General features: G+C 39.0%; 1 protein-coding gene across 7 annotated transcripts in view; it reads right to left on the bottom strand.

Moving 5' to 3' along the window:
- Parp1 (Poly-(ADP-ribose) polymerase) overlaps positions 1-25,842 on the bottom strand; it is a 190,189-nt gene that overhangs the window by 126,669 nt on the left and 37,678 nt on the right. Inside the window, exons 2-3 of one of the 7 annotated variants that reach the window (XM_070214301.1) lie at positions 11,456-11,912; positions 10,019-11,385 (exon numbers count right to left, since the gene is read on the bottom strand). The exons of 3 other annotated variants lie outside the window; for them this stretch is intronic. In XM_070214301.1, coding sequence (XP_070070402.1) covers positions 11,243-11,385; positions 11,456-11,777 — 465 coding nt within the window. In that variant the 5' untranslated portion in view covers positions 11,778-11,912 and the 3' untranslated portion in view covers positions 10,019-11,242. Of the gene's footprint in view, positions 1-10,018; positions 11,913-13,054; positions 13,074-13,125; positions 14,098-25,842 lie in introns of those variants that run through there. 3 more of the 7 variants (XM_070214299.1, XM_070214300.1, XM_070214298.1) reach the window with 3 other exon arrangements.

Raw genomic sequence — 25,842 nt, forward strand, 5'->3', positions numbered from 1 at the left:
TACTTCTAGTTGTTATATCGTTACGAAATTTTTCCCAAAATTCTATAAAAATATTTTAATTATCGCAACAAAAAATTGGACATATCGCCCGACTATATCCTATAGCTACCATACAAAATATCGGACCAAATTTGAAACTCGAAGCTATTTTCAGTTTCAAATTTTTTTTATTAAAGTATTATTGCATTTAAATCATATTTAAGCGGATAAGGAACCATGCCTTTGGGTTCTTATCCGTCCACAAATATTAATCCGTTAGTTTTGATTATTACCTGTAAATTACTTGAAAATGTAAAAATTGAAAAATAGCAAAAGAAAACAAAAATTACAATTTGAACCTAATAAAAACACGAAAGAAGAACACAAAGAACAGCTGATTTGACCTTAAATAAAAAAATAGAGGATGTTAGTAGATTGTTGATTATGGACACATATGCAAATATCTGCAGCTAGCTTTAACTTTTTTTATACCTTAAGGTACTAACAATTACACTGAATAAAAAATAAATCGGGGAATCTTGGGGGAACACAGTTAAAACTTTAAGTAAACATAAAAAGACGAATACAACAGCTGCTAAAAACATTAGAAAGTAAAGAATTAATTTCATACTAAGGACAACACAAGTTCGCTTTTAGTAATATTGAAACTTAAAAATAATACCTTTAACTTCAAAATCCATATCGCAGAATATTAATTTGGACACGTAATTTAAGAAATACATACTTTTAATGCTTTAAAGTTAGTGATGCGCGCAGTTTTGCTTTGCAACTAAATACGTGCTCACGACCTTAGGTCTATTTTTAGAAAGTACCGAAAGTTTTCCAGATAAATCTGGTACGCCACGAAAAAGCTTGAGCATTTTACAGAAAATTTGCATACCCTTGAATTTAGCCTATGGGGGCAACCACGACGGCTCCTCTACGTTCAAGATTTCGTGTCGTATCTCCGGTCTCAAATTGTTCTTGAGAACTCGGAACACGGTGATTGTAATTGGTCGATCCACACATTTACACTATCGTAGAATCCGTCGAAAATTTCGTTTGGTTTTTGTTTCCTATTTCAAATTAGTTCTTCTATGTCTAAATCGCACAGTGGTTGCGCCCATAGGCCAAAATTCAAAAAAATCGCCAGTACAAAAAATTACACTGTGCAGCATTTTTAGTGCTTTTTAAATTTACCTCGATGGATGCTATATTTTTGGATTCGTTACGAATTCCCAAGTTAAACTGCGTTTTCCAAAAAGTTCCCCGACGCAAGGATTCTTAGCAAAAGGACCTCAAAGTTCGAAAAATGCTGAAATTGGCCAACTTTGCGGAGCTCTCAGAGGCAAATGGATGCATGGTTTGATTCGATGTTAAAGTTTTTTAAAAGATACACACTTTATCTTTTAAACCCTATACTTTAAAAATTTTTAAGATTTTTTTTAAGGCAGAAACAAATTCTAGAAAACATAGTCAAAAAACATAAAAGTATACAGCAGCGGTCAAAATGGTAGTAGTGTTGCCGCCCTGTGTATTTAAAAGTTTGTTGTTGTAATTGATCTTTTCCTGGTAATATTGTATTGATTATAATTTTACTATTAGACTAATTGGATAAGAAAAAATTACAACATCAAACTTTTAAAAACACAAGGGGGCAACACTGCTACTATTTTGACCGCAGCTGTATGTTTTTCAGTTTTTTGACTATGTTTTTTGGAATTTATTTCTGCCTTAAAAAAAATCCTAAAATTATTTTATGTATGGGGTTTGAAAGATAAAGGGTGTATCTTTTAAAAAACTTTAACTTCAAACCAAGCCATGCATCCATTTGCCTCTGAGAGCTCCGCAAAGTTGGCCAATTTCAGCATTTTTCGAACTTTGAGGCCCTTTTGCTAAGAATCCTTGCGTCGGGGAACTTTTTGGAAAACGCAGTTTAACTTGGGAATTCGTAACGAATCCAAAAATATAGCATCCATCGAGGTTCATTTTTGATGCTGCATAGTGTTATTGATAAGTAAACAAATTGTCTCAAAAATAACCAAGCTTCTTAATGGCAAACCGGAGTTTTCTGGAAATCTAACTGGACTTTCTAAAAATAGAACACAAAGTGTGAACACGTGTTCAATTTTGCAGCGCAGCGGCGTTACGTTAGCATTTCGGCAAAACAAAGTTGCATTTCAAAGTGGTCTAACTTTTACAAGAGAGGGCCAAATAAGTTTATTTAAAAGGAACCTTAAAGTTTCAGGTCTTTATTTTAATAAGTATTTTTTGTGAAATTAATCTGCTTTATTTGTTATTTGTTGTGTATTTTTGTTTTTTAATCCTTTATTTATGTATTATGTGAACGTCATTTTCATGTTTAAATAGACTTTTAGGTATGTTACCTCCCGATCTAGGATTTAGGAGTGTTATCAGTGTATTTGTCAATGTTTGAAGGTAATAACAACGTTAAGTGTAGCCTCTAATATTGGCTAATTTGTGTGTATTCATTAATAAACTTATGCTGTCTTACTGTTTTCAGGGTTGAATTTGCGACGCAGTCTGCTGCTCTTCCTTTGCTTTTGTGATGTTTCTTTTGTGTTCGTTAGTTGTGTTTGTAGACAATTTTGGATATTATTTGTTTCGCCCATTTTTATGTTATCATTTTCTATACGCGCTTCTTGTAACTGCGAATTTTCACACATGTATGTAATTCTTTTTTTTTTTTTACATTTCATTTATTAGAAGATGATTGTGAATTTTGGTTTTTTGTACTGAAATTAAAATCTGAATGATTTTGTTTTTGTTTTTTATGATTTAAATACATTGAAAGAACTAGAGAACCCCATTTTTTTATATTTCGGAAAGCTTGTGGAGAGGGGGGGAGGAGTAACACTTTCACAAATTTATACTGAAGATAATATAAATATACATATCTTGGATGCTAATAATGAAATTTAACTTCACTGGAAGTATCTTTGCCCACCATCGCCATATAAGCCATACTAAGGTGCTATGTGAGCTATAGGATAGAGTCTTCCGATGTAGCCAATTTTTTTACTCCATATTCTCAATATTTTTTTAGATTTTTGAGGAAAATTTCATAACGATATCTCAACGGGAAATATTTATGGCCGCGGCTCCATACAAGCTCAACCAGTGTGCATCGTCTCGATTTTGACGAAATTGCAGACGCAAGGACGAACACAAATTGTCCCATCGGACTTTGACAACCGACTTGTGATAGCGCCAGTAAAACTCGTTGGCTTTACCCTCGAACAACACGCTGACGTTGCGACACAGCACCACGAAATTTCCTTCGAGAGTTTGATGCGTAAGTGCGTAAACCCTGTAGATGAAGTCATCTACTGACACCCTGAATATTTGCAGTTCCCACCATGTGCACTATCTTCTCGGGACGTATTCCCAGCACCGGAGTAATACTTCGATCTGGGCGATCGTAACCCGACATTGGCTTAGTTTTAGACCTCCGTCTGACTTTCTCTAATGGCGTAGGGGTATCACCTCTATCCTCACCAAGGACAGTTGCATTCGCTAGAGTTGGGTTCATACTACTAATGCTTTTGACCACTGCGATCTGTACCTCGGGTCTCGCCAGGCCAAATGGCTGAGAGCGTTTCTCGAGTTCATCCGCAAAAGCTAAGGAAATTTCGGAGTCGGACCTGCACCATGCGTTGACAGCTTATGGGTATCTTTCAGAAAGACTGTTGTTTTATATTCAGTGTTAATTTTCAGGGGTTGAATCCATTCGGTTTGGTGGTGTCCGCGTTGTGGAGCATCTCAACAAAATATTCGCGCTTAGTGTTAGTGTTATGCAGAAGCTTTTTAATCTCAAGATCTTGGGATCTCATATACCTGCGAAGTAGGGATTTTTCAGCCTTACCAGGTCCATAACCTCAGGTTTTAGAGTCTCAAGTCGGTTGGAGGGGTTTTAGATTTGACTATAGGTTAAGAACTCGGCAGCGATATAGATGTTCCGGGAAAACATCTGAAAGCATCGTTAATGCCATCAGGAGATCATAACACCATTTTGAGGCTAACAAGCCGATATACTCCTGCTTGAAAGATTCGAGGCCTATGGAAATTTTTTTGCACAGCGACTCTTATTTTTATTAAAAAGGGCATTTTTTAGAGGTATAGTACTTTAAGTTGTCATCACTGTTCAATTGCCGACCGAGTGATTTATTCTCAGTTTGGTTTGGCAATTCATCGTGAATAGACTCACGCCTGAAAAACGCTTGCAAATAGTGCAATTTTACATCGATTTATTGAATGACACGTTTGGTGACCGCCTAATTTCACGTTTTGGACCTGTAAATTGGCCCCCAAGATTTTGTGATGTAACACCGCTAGACTACTTTCTGTGGGGCTATGTAAAGTCATTGGTCTATGCGGATAAGCCACAAACGCTTGACCATTTGGAAGACAACATTCGCCGTATTATTGCCGATATACGGCCGCAAATGTTGGGAATTGGACGTCCAGATTGGACTACATCCGAGCCAGCCGTGGCGGTCATATGCCAGAAATCATATATAAAATGTAGTGCCACAAGATTATCTTTCGAATAGATAAAAATTCATATCAATCTAATAATCCATCGTTGTTTTATTGCAACTTAAAGTTCTATACATCTAAAAAAAAACACCCGTTACTATGAAACATCAAAAATTTACCTCACTGGATGCTATATTTTTGAATTCGTTACGAACTCCCAAATTAAACTGCGTTTTCCAAAAAGTTCCTCTTAGCACAAGGACCTTAAAGTTCGAAAAATGTTAAAATCGGCCAACTTTCCGGAGGTATCACACCTCGGATTCATGGTTTGTTTTGATGTTAAAGTTTTGTAAAAGACACTGGTAACTAGTAACTTTGAAAATAGGATTTTATTAAGATTGCAGAGCCACCACGTTTCCGATCTGCAGGATGAGTTTCTTGATGGATATCGTACCCGTGCAACTTGTAGTACCAAAGAATGTTTCCCTGACTAGCATTATGCCAATATTATGACTTTGCATAAAGAGCTCCAACTCACGGGCTTTGTTGGCAAGTCCATCTGCGTTCCACACACTAATGTTGTAGCCGATATGATTCATGGTTGTGTTGCATTAAGTGGGTAGAATCCAGCAAATGCATGAGCAGCTCCTGGACAATTTTGGGGAAATAGTTTTATGACAAGATCCATCAGCGACATCATCATTTGGAAAAGCTAGTCAATCTGAGCAACAAGGACCGACATTCTTTCGTTGGATTGCAAAAACATTTGCTCTTGACGCTGCCATTGCTCATCGTTAAACGATTGCTGTGGGCTGGTTGCTGTTGTTGAGGGAAAGACTCCTGTTGGTGATCTGGCTGTTGTTGTTGTAGAGTCCTTTGTTGTTGCTTTGACTGCTGCAGCTGCTGCTGTCGAGGAGGTGCTTTTTGATGACGTGGCCACCCACGTTGTTACTGCCCAGCGGGGCAGGAATGTAATTGACTGTTGGGGATGGGATGTCAGCCTTTTTCATCGACTAGCTGCCTTCTAGTATTTGACGAATATTTGGACGGGTCACTATGGACGGCAGTCCATGACTTTAATGACTTTAATGACTTTTTAGGAGAAAAAGCGCAAAATTGAAAATCTGCTGTGATAGTCCGATCGTAATGAGTAATACACCAAATTAAAGGAATTGCTAAAACTTAAAGGATTGCATACCAAGACCTCAAGAAAATCAATTGGTTTGGGAGAAAGAGTGGTGAAAGTGTAAAAGTGAAAATTTAGAAATTTGGATCTGTTGGGGCCGGTGGGGATAATTGGCACTCGCACTATGTTAGTTGTATTCCTACTGAAAATGCTCTTAATATGAGGGGTCATATCAGAAAATCGTACGCTCCGTTCAAAAGTTATAGCCAAAATAAGATTTTCTTCTTCTTCCGAAAATAAAAATTTAATTCTGTTTGTCAGTTTGTCCAAAACATGGTTTTAAGGTCCTGAAAATTTAATATGATGTTCAACAGTTCGATATAAGAAACGAACTAAAGTTTCTTATATCGAACTGTTGAACATCATATCAAATTTTGGAAAAACACGCTAGATTAGCGGCAAAACAGCTATAAATAGCTAAAATACGGAAGGCCGTAACTTCTTAACTACTGAAGCTACAGACGTGAGCTGTACCTGTATTGAAAGGTATTTCTAAAATTTTATCATTCGGCACGCTACAATAAAAAAGCCTGTGAAGAGTGAAGAAGAAAAAGGCTGGAATAGTTTGCTAGGGCATTACATACACTTTCTAAAATTTCATCATTCGGACCGCCCTACCAAACTATACCAGCCTTTCTCTTCTTCACTCTTCACAGGCTTTTTTATTGCAGCGTGCCGAATGATCAAATTTTAGAAAGTGTATTTAATGACGACTGTGATAATTTTTCGTCACAAATATTGATATCAGAACTTTTGTATGTTGAAGGTGCGATCGTCACTAGTTTTTTACCTCGTTAAGGGGTTATATACAGTTGTACCGCTAAAAAAAATGAAATTTTATCGAATTTTTTTTGACACCATAAAAAGTATTTATTAAAAATGTTCATGTTCATGTTTTCATGTGCATGTTTTTGGGTACCTATTAAAATTTTTTCATAAAAAAATGTTAAATAATAAAAATGTTAAGGCCGAATTCCAAGATCGTCTTTTTTCGATGGTGACTTGCGGTGGACATCATATCCCGAGAACGGTTCATCTCAAATCAAAAATTCAAAAAAATTTCGTTAGTAGATTGTATTGCCTAGTCCCTGGACGAAGGATTTGTAAAAATTTTGATTTTAAAAAAATGGCGACGGTTTTAACAAAAAATGTTATTTTTCAAGGTATAAGATTTTCAAAAAAGGAAGTTTTCAAAAAAATTTAAAATTCGTCGTCCAAGGTCTAGCTATCGATCGGATTAATAGTTTTTTAGTAATCGTGTCCACCGCAAAGGTAATTTCGAAAAAACAAGATCCTGAGATAATCGCGTTTAAAGTTTCAAGTTTGTAATGGCCGATGTGCAGGTAGTGCGCTATAAATAGCTACAACTTCGGTTCTAATGTTCCGATCGTTCTAAATTTGTATACCCTTGCAGAGGGTATTATGATTTCAGTCAGAAGTTTGCAACGCATTGAAGGAGACGTTTCCGACCCCATAAAGTATATATATTCTTAATCAGCATCACAAGACGAGTCGATCTAGCCATGTCCGTCTGTCCGTCCGTCTGTCCGTCTGTCTGTTTCTACGCAAACTAGTCTCTCAGTTTTTGAGCTATCGGGACGAAACTTAAGCAAAAGTCTTCTTTCTATTGCAGGTAGTATATATGTCGGAACCGACCGGATCGGACAACTATATCTTATAGCTCCCATAGGAAGGATCGGAAAAAAAAACTTTAAAAATTCTAGCTTCGGTGTTTTTATACCCGTTACTCGTAGAGTAAAAGGGTATACTAGATTCGTGCAAAAGTATGTAACAGCTAGAAGGAAGCGTTTCCGACCCCATAAAGTATATATATTCTTGATCAGGATCACTAGCCGAGTCGATCTAGCCATGTCCGTCTGTCCGTCTGTCTGTCCGTCTGTCTGTCTGTCTGTCTGTCTGTATGAACGCTGAGATCTCAGAAACTACAAAAGCTAGAAGGTTGAGATTTCTCACACATATTCTTTGGCTTCCTACGCAGCGCAAGTTTATTTTAGCCAAGCGCCACGCCCCCTCTAACGCCCACAATCGCCCACTAACGATTTTAAAATGGGTCCTGCGCCCACATCTTTAAAGATTTCCGAGAAGTATAAATGCAATTTTGTTGTGTATATTTATACCTATCGAAATGTAAAAGACATTTTTCAAATCGGACCATTCATTAAAAAGTTATACGATTTATAAATTGTCAACATATATCTATCTCCCTCGCACTCCCTTTAGCTGAGTTACGATTATTAGTCGGGACACCAACCAGACACAGCGTTCGCACTCCCTTTAGCGGAGTGACGGGTATTAGATAGTCGGGACACCAACCCGACTATAGCGTTCTCTCTTGTTTTAAATATTACCTTCTACTTTTGGGGATGTTATTTTTTAAATATTTCTGAATTTCGAATTAATTATTTGAAAAATATCATATAGCTGCCATAGGAAATAAATTCTAGCTTCTTTGGTTTTTATTGTATTATCTTCTACTCTAGGATATGACTCTTTTTAAATATTTCCGAATTTCAATTTTAATTTGATCAAAATCGGACGACTATATCATATAGCTGCCATAGGAACGATCGGAAAATTAATGAGAAATATTAGAAAATTGAACATTTTTGCGATTTGTTAATTAATAGGAATGATCTGCAAGGGTATATAAGCTTCGGCTGGCCGAAGCTAGCTTCCTTTCTTGTTGTAAGAGTATTCTCAACAGTATATACTTCAAGAATATGCAATAAAAAAAATCAATTTTTTCATTTATTACAACTGTATATAACCCCTTAAGAGGCGTTTTTATTTGATTATAACAGGAGATCTCAACAGAAATATTTTGTTCACAATGACTTTAATTCAATTGGATTGAAATTGGTCAACAGTCTCACACCTACCTATTTTACAAATACTTGTACCACATTGTTAGAAGTATTCTTTGTTAGTGATTTGTCAAAAGTTCTTTTATATGACCAAATATGTGGTCCTTCTTTTTCCAAACATAACCTGATATTTATAACGTATGATTTTATCTCTGACAACAGGCCATCTGTAATTAGCTATAGGGATTATAAGTCAATTAATTACGACAACTTGCATGCTGAATTAGGCAATTATGACAACTTGACCTCTGCTGAAGGCCAACTATTGCTTATAAACTCTTATGTTGGACAACTATTTGAGAATTGTGTCCTAGTAGAACTAAAATTCTAAAGCCAGCAGACCAGCCCTGGTTAACCTTAGAAATAAAGGGACTTATTTAATAGCGGGACGCAGCCTATAAGCGCTGGAAACGATATCGAACTGACCATTTTTACAATATTTTTAATCAGATCAGAACTGATGTCACGACAAAGATAGCAGTCTCCAAACGAAGGTTTTATAATCATAAATTTGAAAATGCATATACGTCTGGTCACGTTTGAAAGGAGCTTAGAGGTATGGGGATAGGCAAACAAACTCAGGCTGCTATGTCAGATCTAGATGTGGATGTTCTCAATGAAAAGTTTGCTCGCGTGAATTTTTGTAGTAATCCTCAAAATATGTACCTGACCTCGACAACCATCTGTGATAATATCTGATGTTTTTTGATGTTTACTGAGTGCTGAAGGTCTGGATAACATAAGCCTCAAATTCGTAAAAATATTGGTACCAAAGTTAATTTATCACATCTCACACATCTTTAATACTATATTCACCTTTTTTACGTTCCCCGAAGTGTGGAAAAGGGCTAAGATACTCCCGATTCATAAAACTAAATATACATCTCTATATATCAAATAAAAACACCTCTTAACGTGGTAAAAAACTAGTGACGATCGCACCTTCAACATACTTAAGTTCTGATATCAACATTTGTGACGCAAAATTATCACAGTCGTCATTAAATACACTCTTTAAAATTTTATCATTCGGCACGCTGCAATAAAAAAGCCTGTGAAGAGTGAAGAAGAGAAAGGCTGGTATAGTTTGCCAGGGCGGGCCGAATGATGAAATTTTAGAAAGTGTATGTAATGCACTTTCTTCTTCACTCTTCACAGGCTTTTTTATTGCAGCGTGCCGAATGATAAAATTTAATAATAATAATTTTGATTTGAATTGGGTTTCATTTTTAATGTTTTTTAAATTGTTTGGAAGATCATTCCAGTAGCGAACAGTTTGGATAAAGAAGTGTTTTTCTGCCGATACTAGTTTTAAACGTTTGCAAATAATATTATATGTTCTTGCGGAGCCTGATATTTGCAAGAGTTCAGTTAGGTACTGTGGTTCCTACTTGGATATCACCTTATGTAAAAATAAAAGAGTTTTAAACTTAATCCAGGACTTGGAACTTAGCTCGAAAATCTTTGAGGAGTAAGCTGTTACATGCGCTGTACGATCCAGGTGTTGAAACAAGGGCTTTTCCTTGAATATAATTTAAAGTCGGACGGTGCTAGTTTATGAATATCTTTAATGAGTTCAGGTAAATTCAATGCACTTGACTTCCTCGTGCGAAGGTTACAATAATAGTACAAAAAATTCCATATTTTTTTCATTTCCATCTTCTCTCTTTCTTGCGGTCGAGTTGGCAGCATCACATTTCTTATTGATTTATGATAACTATCAAGAATCGGCGTAAGATTTAAAATACAAAGTAATTAATGACAAAAGCAAAAACATACCGCCCCCCTTGAAAGTATGCGATTGACTTTCAAGAGACTGGTAGTAATGCTAATTTCCGAATAGGTCGGCGTATAATTCCTCTGGCAGTGCGTATGTTAGCTACGCGCACAATGTTGTCGTGTCCCTTGATGGTGTCGACAATACGTCCAAGTATACAACGTTGTGGAGGAAGGTTATCCTCATGGACTATGACCATGTCGATGACTTCTAGGTTTGGAGCTGTCTTCGTCCAATTTGTGCGGGTCTGTAGCTCGTTGATATACTCCTGGCTCCAGCGTCTCCATATGCGCTGCTTAATAGCGCTGATCTTCTGCCGTCGATCCAGACTGTCGACATTGTCGTCGGCTATTGGAAGTTCCGGTAATGCTCGGAGCGCGTCTCCCACCAGGAAGTGTCCAGGCGTCAGCGCGCCCAAATCGCTTGGATCCGACGAAAACGGAGTCAAGGGGCGAGAATTTAAGATCGCCTAAACGTCCGCGGCTGCAGTAGATAGTAGAGCCCTGCATGAATCATTCAATTTTTGTTTTATCATAGTATGCCATGAAATTTCTGATTTGTTTAATTCAATTCTATGTGAAATAAATTGAATGTTGTTCTAATTCATTTCGAATTGAATGAATCGAATTAGTTATTTTATGAATTTTTTGAATTTTCCAGATTTTTTTTGTGCTTTCTTTTGAGAACAAAAAGTGGAAAATTTTTAACAAATCAATGTTAACTGCATAGTATATAAAATTCAGGCAGATTTAATCACAAAATTATGGTCCTTTCTTCTTCAAAATAAATTGTCGTTTGAATTATTTCGGAATTCATGCCATTCATTCATTCAATTCTATTAAACTCAAAATTCAAATTCATTCAATTCTATTAAACTCAAAATTCGAATTAATTCATTTATATAAAAGAAAAAATTCAAAATAATTCATTGAATCCATTCATGCAGGGCTCTAGTAGATAGCTCTTCAAAGGTGAGCCTAGTATCTCGGAGTGTGCGATTGAGTAGTCCTTTGACACTTTTGACTGCCGCCTCCCATATACCCCCGAAATGCGGGGCCCTGGGCGGGATAAAGTGGAAGTTAATAAATTGCATATTACAAAAATTGGTGATCGAATTAACAGTTTCACCCTTAAAAAGGAACTGCTTCAGCGACTCTAGCTTGTTGTTGGCCCCTGCGAAATTCGTAGCGTTATCGCAGAAGATGTCGGATGGGAGTCCACGTCGGGCAATCAAGCGTTTGAGGGCTGCTATGAAGCTGTCTGTGGTAAGAGCCGATACCACCTCCACGTGTATTGCCTTTGTGGCAAAGCAAATAAAAACAGCTAAGTAAGCCTTGCTGGGGGGTTTTCCGCGGATGCGCAGGTAGACGTTGACCGGCCCGCAGAAGTCGATTCCGCATCTTGAAAACGGCCGAGACGGTGTGATGCGTTCCTTGGGTAGCTGACCCATTAATTGCGTTTCCAGAGTTGGTCGATAGCAAACGCAATGTACGCATGAGCGAACGACTTGTCGTGCCAAATCTCTCGCGTTCACTACCCAAAACTGCTGACGGATTAGTGCGACAAGGGCCTTTGGTCCAGCGCACTATGGGAAAAAAGTAAATTTTTTTTGGCATAAAATAAACTTGTTTTACAAATTATTTTTAAAAATAAAATATATTTTGTGAATTTACATACCCTAATTAGCCAAGAACAGTTATCTAAGATTTTTTACTAGCAACACTATCGGGTTGATAAACGAACAAAGTCAGCTGTTTGATTGACTTTGTTGTGTGCGTAAATTAGTGAAAAATCTTTGCAAACTTTCAGTGCTTATTTTGTGGAGCAACAAAATGGTTTATTATTTCTGATCATGTCAAATCGTAGCAAAGGTATTTATAAATGTATCTTAGATTACATGTTTTGATTATTATGGCTTGTCGTCCAACTGTGAACTGTTTTAAATGTGTATCTTTTTAGCTTAAAACTAACAAGTTTGTTTATGTTCCGTGGTGTACAACTTATAAATGGCACAAAGTTGCAAAAAGGTAAAAACGCAAAGTTATTACCAAATGTATCCTTAATATCGCAAAACTAATCATTTTTGCAACTCTTTGCACGTTTCTTAAAAAAAATGACTTAAATCCAGCAACTTATAAACATAAAAAAAAAATATTTTTTAAATAAAAAAACAATCTAAGTGGCTTTCATTAATCTTAAAAATTGAATTTATGGAAAGGGACAAGTCAAGTGAAAATCCTGGCTGCAAAGGGCTCAAATATAAAGAAGCTGGACCCCAATTAAAGCTAAAATTGGCATCTGCTCATAGATAATATTTCACTTTTCTTGTACATGTCACTAATTTTTTTTTTTGACAAATTTTAAAAATTAACGTAACGGAACTTATTTTACCGTCTTACCAATACAAATACAAATTTTTTAAAATCCCTGCCAAATAATTTGAATATGCGGCGTGGGCGGTGGATGAAAACAATGGTCCGATTCAAAAAGCAACAAAAACCGAAATTACAGCTTTATCTTAATAGTATATATACAAAATTTCTAATTTGTATCTCTAAAACTAGAGTTTATGCCAAACAAATAGACTTTTTTCCCATAGTGCAGCGTGATAGTTTTGGAGATGACGAACGAATAACTCTACGAAGTGATCCTTTCTGGGTAGAAGAATTGGGTGCTTTTGAGAATCTGGGTAGTTTGCAAGTTCCAGACGCCCTCCAACCCTTAGAAGCTCAAAGCCATCAGTCACCTGTAAAAACAAACTAAGGTTTTTTAGGTTATTACGAAGAGGATGGCCCTTGCGCAGCAACGATGTTTCTTGATGGAAGTGCTCGGTTTGGATGTTCCACACGATGCAGTGTTATGCCCGCTGCAACTCTGTGGGGGTCGGTGATAGCGACTGAGTTGGGAACCCTTTACGGCTGCGATCCGAAAATCTGTACATCCAGGCAACAACAAGTAGACAGCAAAAAAACGAGCTGAATTTACGAATTCCTGAGAGCAGTGTGTTATTGACGGTGCGTACGACGAAGGCTGATTTCCTTGTCTCCAGTTGCACAACATCCATGTCGATGTCTTCCTTATTGTCCTTTGGCCAATGATGCTGATCTCTCCGTAAAAATGCAGGTCCCTGAAACCATATCGAGGTTTGCAGGTCAGCAACTGTACAGCCTCTGGTGAGTAGATCTGCCGGGTTGCAGTGTGTTGGAACGTGTCTCCAATGACAATCTGCTGTTGATTCCTGAATTTCCGAAATTCGATTGCCGACGAAGGTTGACAACGTGGCTGAGTGCTGGCGATTCCAGTGTAGGACGATTTGGGAGTCGCACCACAAGTATATGGTTGGCTCTCTGTCCGCGAAGATTCCTGCGATTTTCCGATAGAGTTGTGAGAGCAGATGTGCCCCACAGAGTTCCAACTTAGGCAGCGAAAGTTTCTTGGTTGGAGCAACTCTGGACTTGGATGTTATGAGTTGGACTTTGATGAGACCATCTGATCCAAGTGTCCGAGCGTAGACGCAGCAGCCGTACGCCCTGATAGAGGCGTCGCAGAATCCATGTATCTCCAGAGAGCATGTCGCCGGTTGGAGACAGTATCGTGGGATGGCTACAGATTCTAAAGACGTGAGCGATTGAAGGAGCGATGTCCAAGCGGTATGGATGCCTTGCGGAACGGACTCATCCCAGTGCAGTTTTAATAACCACAGTTCTTGAAGGATGATTTTGGCAATACTCTGATTTTGAGTATTGCTATTTAAAGTCTGTGAATCGAAGCTACAAATATGTTTCAGGAAAAGTAATGTTATTTAAAAAACCCGTTACCAAAGCCAAAGTAAATATTTTAGTACAGAGTAAATATTTAAATACAGAGTAAAAACTGTATAAGTCTGGATAACGATACCTTTGCCTAAGCCGGTCGTGTTTTTCTGTTGCTCCAGAATCTTTTGTTTATTTGAGTGATAAAATTTTAAATTTAATCGCTAAATTAGCCTACAAGTTCTGTGGTTCATAAACTCCTCCTGTTCAAATCAAATCCGAGCTCGGACAGTTAATATAAAAGTGTTTAATTTATAAACAAACCAGAAAATTAACTTCAGCCAGCAAACAATAACAAAGCGTCTGCTTTGTCACAGCAAGTATTGTGTTGTTGTTTTTATTCTCCCGCTCTCCTGCTGTACGCCTCTCGGAGCTGCCGGTCCGTTACCACTCTAACGGCACTTTTCCCGCTCTCCGCTTTGTGCGTGTCGCCTAAATTCACCGATCAGTGCAAGCCCTCCTGCTAACTTACGCTCTTAAATCCGAACGTTGTAGCTTGCTGCTCTTGATTCCGCTGCTCTCCACGCGTTGCCTTAATCTTTCGCCGCTCTTACTTTGCTCTGCATAGTGACCTGAGTGCATTCAAAAATGAGTCTATCCTGCTCAGCCAAAAAATGCGAGTTCAACGGCGTTATTGCTGGCGAAACTTATTTGTTGTGCTGGCTATGCGAGAATACTGCGCATTGCAAGTGCGCCGGTGTTGGCGTACATGGTCGTATTGGGGATCTTATTTCCAAAAGAATTGGATTTCTTTGGACTTGCTCTGCGTGCCGTGAGATTACGGACGAGATGCGTTCCTTCATGCGGCAAACTCGAACTGGCTTCAGGAAGATCAAGAAGCTGTTTAGCCACCTTCACGAGAAGCTGATAGCCGTTGAGTCCCAGTTTAATGGGCTAAAAATAATTAAGGAAACTCCAACAAAGCTTTCTTCTCCTCCAACTGGCCAATTAATGAACCACCTTACTCCTACTATTCCACCTTCATCCATGAGGGATCCTGGCTCCTCCAATAGCTCACTAATGTACGCTTCAACGATTTAGCGTCGCTTGTGAACGGTTGTGTTTACCATTGTGCTCTGAGTTTTTGTTTTATATTGTGTTATTTCCGCAAGTATTTTGTGTTTATTTACTAACAAAGTTTAGCCTAACAATCGTGTTAGTGATTTTCATAGATCTCCCAGATTACGGGTACGTGGTTATAGTTATTTTAACATTTCCATTTGATTTATTTAATATCTTGGCTTTGTTAGTGTAATTTGCACACTATAAATTGGCTCTTATATTCTCTCTCTTACTCTTACTCTCTCTCTCTCTGCCGCTCTATTATAACTGTAATTTCACTCTCTCTGAACCTGCCGAATTTCTTGTAGACCTATTCTCATAGTCTCTCTCTCTCTTGCTTGCTTGACATTTAACTGTTCGTGCGTTGAGTTGTTTTTGGTGCCCCACAAGCCACGCTCAGTCGATAGAAGACTTTTCTCTCGCGCTCTCTTTCGATTTAATTCGCGATCTCGCGCTCTTATACTGTTTGTGTTTTTGTGATTTTGTGGTTTTGGAATTTGATCCCAGTGCCAAATTTACTTGAGGTATTTTTTTATACTTTTATATACTTTTTATTTTATTCTCTTTATTCTCTAACATATTTTTCTTATAATGACTCCTATCTGTACTAAGAAAAATTGTAGGACTTCATCTAATGACCCTTTTGTTTACTGTTGGCTCTGCGAAGCAATGATGCATTCTAAATGTGCAGGATTTACTGGCAGAGTTAAAGACTTTATTGAAATGCGGATTGGTCTCATGTGGGTATGTGAGCACTGCAGGGATTTGGCAGTTGAGATGAGCAGCTTTATGAGGCAGACTCGAGACGGCCTATGTAATCTTTCACGAGTTTTTAAACAGCTCAATGATGGATTTAATTCCGTATGTGAACAATTTAATAATAAACAAGAGAGAACGCTATAGTCGGGTTGGTGTCCCGACTATCTAATACCCGTCACTCAGCTAAAGGGAGTGCGAACGCTGTGTCTGGTTGGTGTCCCGACTAATAATCGTAACTCAGCTAAATAGAGTGCGAGGGAGATAGATATATGTTGACAATTTATAAAGCGTATAACTTTTTAATGAATGGTCCGATTTGAAAAATGTCTTCTACATTTCGATAGGTATAAATATACACAACAAAATTGCATTTATACTTCTCGGAAATCTTTAAAGATGTGGGCGCAGGACCCATTTTAAAATCGTTAGTGGGCGATTGTGGGCGTTAGAGGGGGCGTGGCGCTCGGCTAAAATAAACTTGCGCTGCGTAGGAAGCCAAAGAATATGTGTGGGAAATCTCAACCTTCTAGCTTTTGTAGTTTCTGAGATCTCAGCGTTCATACAGACGGACAGACGGACAGACGGACAGACGGACAGACGGACAGACGGACAGACGGACATGGCTAGATCGACTCGGCTAGTGACCCTGATCAAGAATATATATACTTTATGGGGTCGGAAACGCTTCCTTCTAGCTGTTACATACTTTTGCACGAATCTAGTATACCCTTTTACTCTACGAGTAACGGGTATAAAAATTATTAACCGAGTCGCCCAAACGCAAAAAAGCTAGCTCAACGACAGTAAAGGCGAGTGTTGAATCCACTTTAAATCCAAACTTGGTAGCTGCTGCAGTTTCTGGTGACACAGGGGTAAGTGAACCACCTGTGCCAATGGATACTGCTAGTTCAGGTGTAGTCCCTGTCCCTGTAGCCCCTGTATCTGAATGTCAGGCTCCAGATCCGGCGGAATCAACCAATCTGGTGCCGACCATACCCATAGGTACAGTGGGCGCCGTTTCTGTCGCTCAGCCGAATGAGGTTCAGGCTGCTGCTGGGGGGCGTAAAAATCTCTCAGTTGTACCCAGACGTACAGCAGGTGCCGCTTCTGGCTCTCAGCTGAGTGAGGTTCAGACTGCTGCTGGGGGGCGTAAGAAACTCTCAGTTGTTCCACATAGGAAGCAACTATTTGTTTCAAGATTTACGCCTGATACCACATCTGAGGATGTTTTGGAATTCATTCGTGAAAAATTCCCATCCGAGGATATTGCGGTTGAACAATTTCGATTTTCATACGCCCGTAGGATATCGTCTTTCAAAATTTTTGCTCCGCCTGATGTGTTTAAAGAACTGCTTTCTGAAAGCTTCTGGCTTAATGATGATCTGGTTATAAAAGAATTTGTTCCTAATAAACCAAGAACAAATAATAGGCCTTCCACGGTGCCAAAAAACTGAAAAGTTTATTATTGGCTTACCAAAATGTTAGAGGACTTAACATGAAGCTACCCAAGCTTTATGCTGACTCCTCGGCATTTACGGACGATATCTTAGCTTTTACAGAAACTTGGCTGAAACCAGAGATAACAGACTCTGAAGTTCTTGCAAATAATTTTAATACCTACAGAACTGATCGCCTTTCCCGTAGGGGGGGCGGCGTTCTAATTGCTGTTACTTCTACCCTAAATTCTGAGAGAATTCACTCTCATGTCCCTAGTGACATTGAATTTGTTGGTGTGAAAGTTACCCTCCAATCCTTGTCTATCTTTATTACATGTTCCTATATTCCACCTGGCTCTGACCTTATAATTTATGAGCAACATCTAGCAGCTATTAAATCTATTCTATCCTTTCTTTCCAATAGAGACCTTTTGATTGTTTTGGGTGATTTTAATCTCCCGGATATTTCTTGGTCCCCTCCTTCTGACTCACTTGTCGCTCTACCCTTATCCGCCCATGACTTTGTGGATGGCCTTTTAGAATTATCGTTACAGCAAGTTAGCTTTATACGTAATTCATTAAATAGACAATTAGATCTTGTGTTTGTTTCAGATCCGTCTGAAGTCACAGTATCTAGAATTGACGCTCTTGTGGTACCAGAAGACCGATACCATCCAACTATGGAATTGACAATTTGCCTCCCCTACCTTGATACCCTCTCTCCTTTAGTCTCTCCAACTAAAATGAGAAGCTTTCGTAAATGTGACTTTAGTAAACTTAACTTAAGGATTTCTCAATATAATTGGACAGAATTTTATAACTGTATGGACATCGAAAGTGCCACTGAACTGTTTTATAGCGTTCTAAACACTTTTTTTAATGAATGCGTTCCTGATAGGCTTCCTCCAAAGCCAAGCAGGCCCCCTTGGTTTACAAATGCGCTTCAACGACTTAAAAATCTTAAATCAAACACTTATAAAAAGTATAAAAAATCGGGTAGGCCATCCGATTTTTCGAAATATGTGGTGGCTCGATCTGATTTTAACGTTCTTAACAGTCATTGCTATTCTATGTATTTAGATCGCTGTAAATTTGAATTTTCAAATGACCCGAAGCAGTTTTATAACTTTGTCAACGCAAAGCGAAAGTCATCAGCTTTGCCTTCATCGGTTCGATTTAACTCAATGGAGGCATCGACTGACTCTGAAATTGCTGATTTATTCTCTGACTTTTTCCAAACTACTTATAGCTCTTCTTCATGGTCAGAATCAAATTACCGTAATCCCTTAAATAGGGCAAATTGTATTTTTTCCCCTATAATTACCGAAAGTTCTCTCTTAAGAAATTTAACATCAACAACGCCAACTTATTCTCCCGGTCCTGATGGACTTCCTGGGTGTGTGCTTAAGTTTTGTGCATCAACCATCTGCAAACCTATTCTTAAACTTTTTCAATTGTCTATTTCATCATCAGTTTTTCCAACTATCTGGAAGGATTCTTTTATTATTCCACTTCACAAAAAGGGTGCGAAGGCGGATGCCCAGAATTATAGAGGTATTTCTAAATTGTCGGCTATTCCAAAAGCCTTTGAACGTATTATCACTTCTCATTTGCAACATTTATGTTCCTCGCTAATATCACCGTGTCAGCACGGTTTTGTTAAACGAAGATCGACTACCACCAACCTACTTGAATTGTCATCAATTGTAATAAATGGATTTAACAATAAAATGCAGACTGACGTTGTATATACAGATTTCAGTAAAGCCTTTGACTCTGTTAACCACTCTCTTCTTTTATTCAAATTAGATTTGCTTGGCTTTCCATGTAATCTATTAACTTGGATTTCAAGCTATTTGAATGGGAGGACTCAGAGGGTTATATTTAAGAACGCTGTTTCAAAAACGATCCATGTGACATCTGGAGTACCTCAGGGTAGTCATTTGGGCCCTTTGCTGTTTACTTTGTTTATTAACGATCTTCCCTCTATTGTAACACATTCTCGGGTACTAATGTATGCTGATGATGTTAAGCTTTGTTTGACTTATAATAATATAGAGTCTGGTTTTGGCTTACAATCAGACATTGATCATTTTCAAGTATGGTGTGAGTATAACCTCTTAAATTTGAACTGCCTAAAATGCAACGTAATGACCTTTTATAGGGTTACCCCAACCTTTTTAAGTTATTCGCTTCAGAATTTGCCACTTGACCGTATATATTCAGTAAATGACTTAGGCGTTCTTCTGGACCCGAAGCTTAAATTTGACTGCCACATAATGTCGACAGTCAATAAAGCTATGAGTGTTCTTGGGTTTATAAAGCGTTGGTCAAAAGAATTTGATGACCCTTATATAACCAAATTATTATTTACCTCCCTTGTCCGTCCTATATTGGAATATTGTTCTTCAGTTTGGAGCCCACAATACCAAGTCCACATTGACCGTATAGAGTCGGTACAAAAAAAATTTCTCCTTTTTGCCCTTCGTAGTTTGAACTGGGATCAAAACGTAAGGCTACCTTCCTACCAGAGTAGATTATTATTGCTTAATCTGCCCACACTTGCAAATCGTAGAAAAATGCTGGGTACCATTTTTATGCATAATCTTATAAGAGGTGATATTGATTCTGTAGAACTTGTTAGCCGCCTAACTTTTAATGTTCCCGTTAGACTAACACGTAATTATCAACCTCTTAATTTACCTCGATGTACATCAAATTTTGGTCTGCACGAGCCCTTTCGCGTTCTATGTAATAACTATAACGTTCTTTATCATTTAATTTGCACATCAACTTCTATCCCGGTATTAAAAACTAACATTTTAACTCATTTGCTTCACTCCTAACTGCATGTTTTTTTTTTTTTTTTATTATTTGTCCCGTCTTTATTGGTTTTATGTATTCTTCCTCGCGAACTCGCATTTTTGCCCAAATTTACAAAAGGGCCCCGCGCGTAACAAGCACGTGCTTGGTGTCGTTGGGCCACTTGTTTGTACTTCTCGTAGTGCATCAACGTCCATCATATTAAAATATTCATTAGTTTCTGCCAACGCCAGTGAAAACGATAAAAACTACGTATCCTCGAATAACCTTGTGCCTCCACTGCCGGGTCCTTTATTATTGTGCCCTACCATTGAATCAGCCATGTCTCCTACTAGATTGGCAATTCCTGCTCCAGTGCTTAATTTTGTAACTCCTAAGTCTATCTGTGCAGACCTGGCCCCTGGCTCTCATCCTGAGCCTGATCCTGGTGCCTTACAATTCAACCTTCCACAATCCGCCAACGCGGCACCGTCGGTATCCTCCGTTAAAACGGCACCGCCAGTATCCTCTGGTCAAGTAACGTCGGTTGTACATAATGTACATAATGGTCCTGGTTCCTCCAAAAGAAATCGCAGGCCCCTGGCTGCGGTTAATAATGGTCATCCAGCAGGCTCAAACCGTAGACGCCTCGAAGCTGTAGCGCCACAAGCAATCATGCCAAAGAAGGCCATTTTTGTGTCGCGTCTAAGGCCTGATACTACCATCGATGAAATTAAAGGTCACCTAAGCGATGAGCTCCAAGCCTCTCCTGAAAACTTTGTTGTAACAAAATTTAATTTTGCTTACAAAAGAAAAGTTTCTTCATTTAAAATAATTCTGCCTGATACGCATTTTTCCCGTGCTTTAAATCCTGCACTATGGCCAGTTAATACGATTGTTCACGAGTTTGATCGGAAAGAAACAGCTAGAAATACAAATCCGTCAGTTCCAAAAAACTAGATTTTGTATTACATTATCAAAATGTCCGTGGCCTTCTCAGTAAGCTGTCCAGATTGCATACTGACAGTGCTGCTTTTGATCCCAGCGTTATTGCTTTTACTGAGACTTGGCTTAATCCCACGGTATCTGATAATGAAATACTTACCAATAATTTTTTCCTCTATAGACGTGACCGTCCCTCTAAACGAGGTGGGGGTGTCCTAATCGCAGTAAAGTCTGAAATATCATCCCAAGTTGTATCCATTCCCAATGTTGGTGATATTGAATTCATGTCAGTCAAAATATGTCTTCCTAACTGCAACATATTTGTAACCTGCTCCTATATTCCTCCATGCTCTGAGGCTTCGATCTATATGCAACACCTCTCCGCTATCCAGAATATCTCATCATATGCCTCTGACTCAGACCATATTATAATATTGGGTGACTTTAATATTTCGTACCTATCCTGGTCTCCTTGTGTCGATCTAATTGCCCTCGTTCCTGGTGATCAAAATGATTTTGTCGACGGTCTTATTGACTTATCTCTTGGTCAAGTTAACTCAATTTCTAATGCGAATGGAAGATTTTTAGATCTTATTTTTGTGTCTGACCTTTGTGATGCCATTGTCACACGTACCTCTCCATTGACCACTCCTGAGGACTCTCATCATCCTACACTCCAACTATCCATTAGTGGCATTTTTCGGGTACCCAATTCCTTTGAGGCCCCATTGCGGACTCGTTGTTTTCGGCATGTAAATTATTTGCAAATGTCGAGATCCCTATCTTCAGTGGATTGGTCTTGTCTTGATAGTCTTCATCTTGATGAGGCCATTTCAACTTTTTATAATGTCCTTTATTCCATATTTGATGAATTAGTCCCTTCCACAGTTGTTAATAACTCTAACAGCCCTCCGTGGTCTTCCAAACACTTGGCTCACTTAAAAAATATAAAAACTAAACTTTTTAAGAAGTTCGCCAAAACAGGACTTCAGTCTGATTTTTCCAAATACAGCGTTGCTAAATCCAATTACTTCCTGCATAATTCTGAATGTTATAACAGCTACCTTCTACGCTGTAAAAACGAATTTCGCAGCAATCCTAAATTATTTTATTCCTTCGTCAACTCAAAGCGCAAAGCTAACAAATTTCCTCCATCACTACAGCTAAATAATGTATCTGCATCGAATGATCAAGATATTGGCAACCTGTTTGCGGACTTTTTCCAATCCACCTATTGCAAAAATAATACCGGAATCAATTGTAGCTACTCCTACCAGCTACCCCACACTGACGCCATTTTCAACCCTCTAATTGATGAAGCAGAAGTTCTACGTAGCCTATCCACGATTAAATTATCATTCTCTGCGGGTCCTGATATGGTTCCAAGCTGTGTCCTCAAACATTGCGCCATACCACTTGCAGTTCCATTAACTATGATTTTTCATAAGTCGATTGCTACTGGCACATTTCCATCTATGTGGAAAGAATCCTTTCTTATTCCGCTACACAAAAAAGGTAGTAAATCTGATATCAGCAACTATCGCGGCATAGCCAAACTTAGTGCTATTCCTAAGCTCTTTGAAAAACTTATTTGCGATCAACTGCAGCACCAGTGTCGCTCCTTAATATCCTCTAAGCAGCATGGTTTCACAAAGTGCCGGTCTACAACAACTAACCTGCTTGAGTTTACGACCTTCATTAGTCAAGGCTTTAAATCCACAATGCAAACTGATGTTATCTTTACTGACTTTAGTAAAGCCTTTGATTCGGTCAACCACGAACTACTGCTCCACAAGCTCCTCCTCCTCGGATTTCCTCCAACTCTACTGACATGGCTTCGTTCTTATTTAACAAATCGTACCCAAAAGGTCCAGTACAACAGCATTTACTCAAAAGCTGTTTCCGTATATTCGGGTGTACCACAAGGCAGTCACCTCGGTCCTTTACTATTTGGCTTATTTATCAACGATCTTCCTCAAGTAATTGAGTTCTCCAAAGTACTTATGTTTGCGGATGATGTCAAGTTGTGTATGCATCTGACCTCACCTAGTTCCTACATGCAGCTCCAGCTCGACTTAAATAACCTTCAATCCTGGTGCCTAGTCAACAAGCTACTGCTCAATCCTGATAAATGTAAATCCATGTCATTTTATCGATCCAATCCATATCTTTGTACATACTCAATAGATCACTCTGCACTTGAACGCATTGATACTGTTCTTGATCTTGGTGTCCTATTTGACCACAAGATTTGTTTTAATCGCCACGTCAGTACCATCTCCAATAAAGCTAAATGCTTATGAGCATTCATAAAACGCTGGTCTAAGGAATTTGATGACCCTTTCACCACTAAGCTCCTTATGTCTCTCTAATTCGTCCTACACTTGAGTACTGCTCCAGTGTTTGGTCTCCACAATATGAGCACTATCAAAATATGATAGAATCCGTCCAAAAGCAATTTCTCCTTTTTGCACTACGAGGCTTAAACTGGGAGGAGGGACGCCGTTTGCCATCTTATAGAGACAGGTTGCGCCTCTTGGATCTACCTACCTTAAAGGATCGTCGGACCTGTTATGGTGTGATATTACTTCACAAACTCATCACTGGCGCCGTCGACTCAGTTGATCTGTTAGCCACCCTCAATTGGAACGTTCCTTGCAGAGCTACTCACAGATTCCGTCCATTAGCACTTCCTGTGTGCAGGTCAAACTACTCCCGTTTCGACCCCTTCCGAATCCTATGTGATAACTATAATGAACTTTATCACCTCATATCCTATGAGTGCTCTGTCAAGGCTAATTCGCTAAAAGTCATTGCGTTCCTTTCTACATCGACTTAATTAGTTCTCCTACGGTACAATTTAAATTATTGTTTTTTTTACAGTTATGATGTTTTTATTTTTATGCTATGTATATAATTTTAAGTCTTTTGAGCAGTACATTGCTTTAAATAAACAAATAAATAAATAAATTATAATTGGTGTTACTAATCCCAAAGGGTCGAACAGCGAGGACGCTATTGAATAGAATAGAATAGTACGCTTGGTAACAAGGTCCGAGGTGGTTCTAGGCGAAAACGTGAATATGAATGTGTCCAAATCTTGATCCCATTTTAGACCAAGTGTGCTGGTGACCTTGTCCTCATCTAAGTTTAACAGTTTGATGGTATCGTCTTTCACAAACTTACTGTGATTTGAATGCCATTTAGCGAGTTCAAATTGGCCGTCTTTTAGGATAGCTGTGACTTCCTCCTTAATTTGATGAAGTTCCATTTCTGTGTCTGCTCCTCCAAGAAAGTCATCAACGTAGAACGATGATTTAATGGCTCTAGCTCCGAGCTTATAGTTGTCGATGTGTTGATCTGCAAGGTAAGCCATGCTGCGTATGGCTAAATACGGTGCGGCCGCAGTGCCATAAGTGACCGTATTCAGTTCAAAGGTGCGCAGTGGCTCTGATTGCGAATTTCTCCAAATGATGTACTGGTATCTCCGGTCCTCTGCAGATACCTGCACCTGACGAAACATTTTGACCACATCAGCAGTGATTGCCTACTGATATATACGAAAACGAAGGAGCAATGTGTAGAGATCTGGCTGAATAGTCGGTCCCACCATTAGTAGATCGTTGAGGGACTTCTGAGATGTTGTCTGACAAGAGTTCGACGCCACTACTCTCAGCTTAGTCGATGTGCTGCTGGGCTTGAGCACGCAGTGGTGCGGAATGTAGAAATGTGAAGTATTGAGGTTTGGGCGGCCTACCAAGCTTATGTGGCCCAAGGCTTCGAACTCCTGCATGAACTCAATGTACTTGGCCTTGACCTCAGGCTTACGGTTAAGGCTTCGTTCGAGAGCGAGAAATCTTCTTTTAGCGGTGTCGTAGGAGGAGCCGAGCAGACTGGGTTCGTCCTTAAATGGTAGTCGTACCATTATCCGACCGTCTCCGGTGCGTCGGACCGTTTTGTTGTAAAATTCTTCACATTTCCGTTGTTCTGGTGTCAGCGTATTTAACGAATTCTTCACCTCATCAATGCGCCATAAGCGCTCCAAGTTTTTGTAAATGGCGTCGTCCACATCTACGATTAAAGAATATTGATGGAGTGACCTGGGATGCATCTGGCATCGACCAGACACTATCTATCCGAGTATGTTTTGGCCAAGCTTGATTTGACCGATTGCTAGGATGTCGAAGAAGGATTCCGTTCCTAGTAGCAAATCGATTCGCCGAGATAGGTAGAACTTTTCATCGGCCAGCAATGAGGGAAGGTTAGAGGGAAGGTCCCACGATGAAATGTCTATCTCCGCTTCTGGGTGATAGGCAATGTGTGATGTAACGCAAAAATCAAGGAGCAACTCAAAATCAGTTTGTCGAGATTTAACTGTGGTAGCTGTATGATGCTTAATTTGCGTTTGTCCCCAATGCTGCGAATCTCCATATTGCGTTTGTTCCGAGGCAATCGCAGCTTCTGGGCGAACTCTTCCGAAATGAAGTTCACCTGGGAACAGGAATCCAGTAGGGCTCGTCCTACCTTGTAGCATCCAGATGCGTCCTTTACCAATACTAATGCCGTGGCGAGTATGACACAATCAGAACGAGTATCAGTGTGGGTATGAGTGACTGCGTCCGAAACTTGCGATGTGTCTGTTCTGGGCTGCAGCGCATTTGGTGGAACGGATTCAGGAACGTGTCGATGAAGCAATGAA

Source organism: Drosophila takahashii, chromosome 3L (assembly GCF_030179915.1).
Source record: "Drosophila takahashii strain IR98-3 E-12201 chromosome 3L, DtakHiC1v2, whole genome shotgun sequence".
NCBI lineage: Eukaryota > Metazoa > Arthropoda > Insecta > Diptera > Drosophilidae > Drosophila > Drosophila takahashii.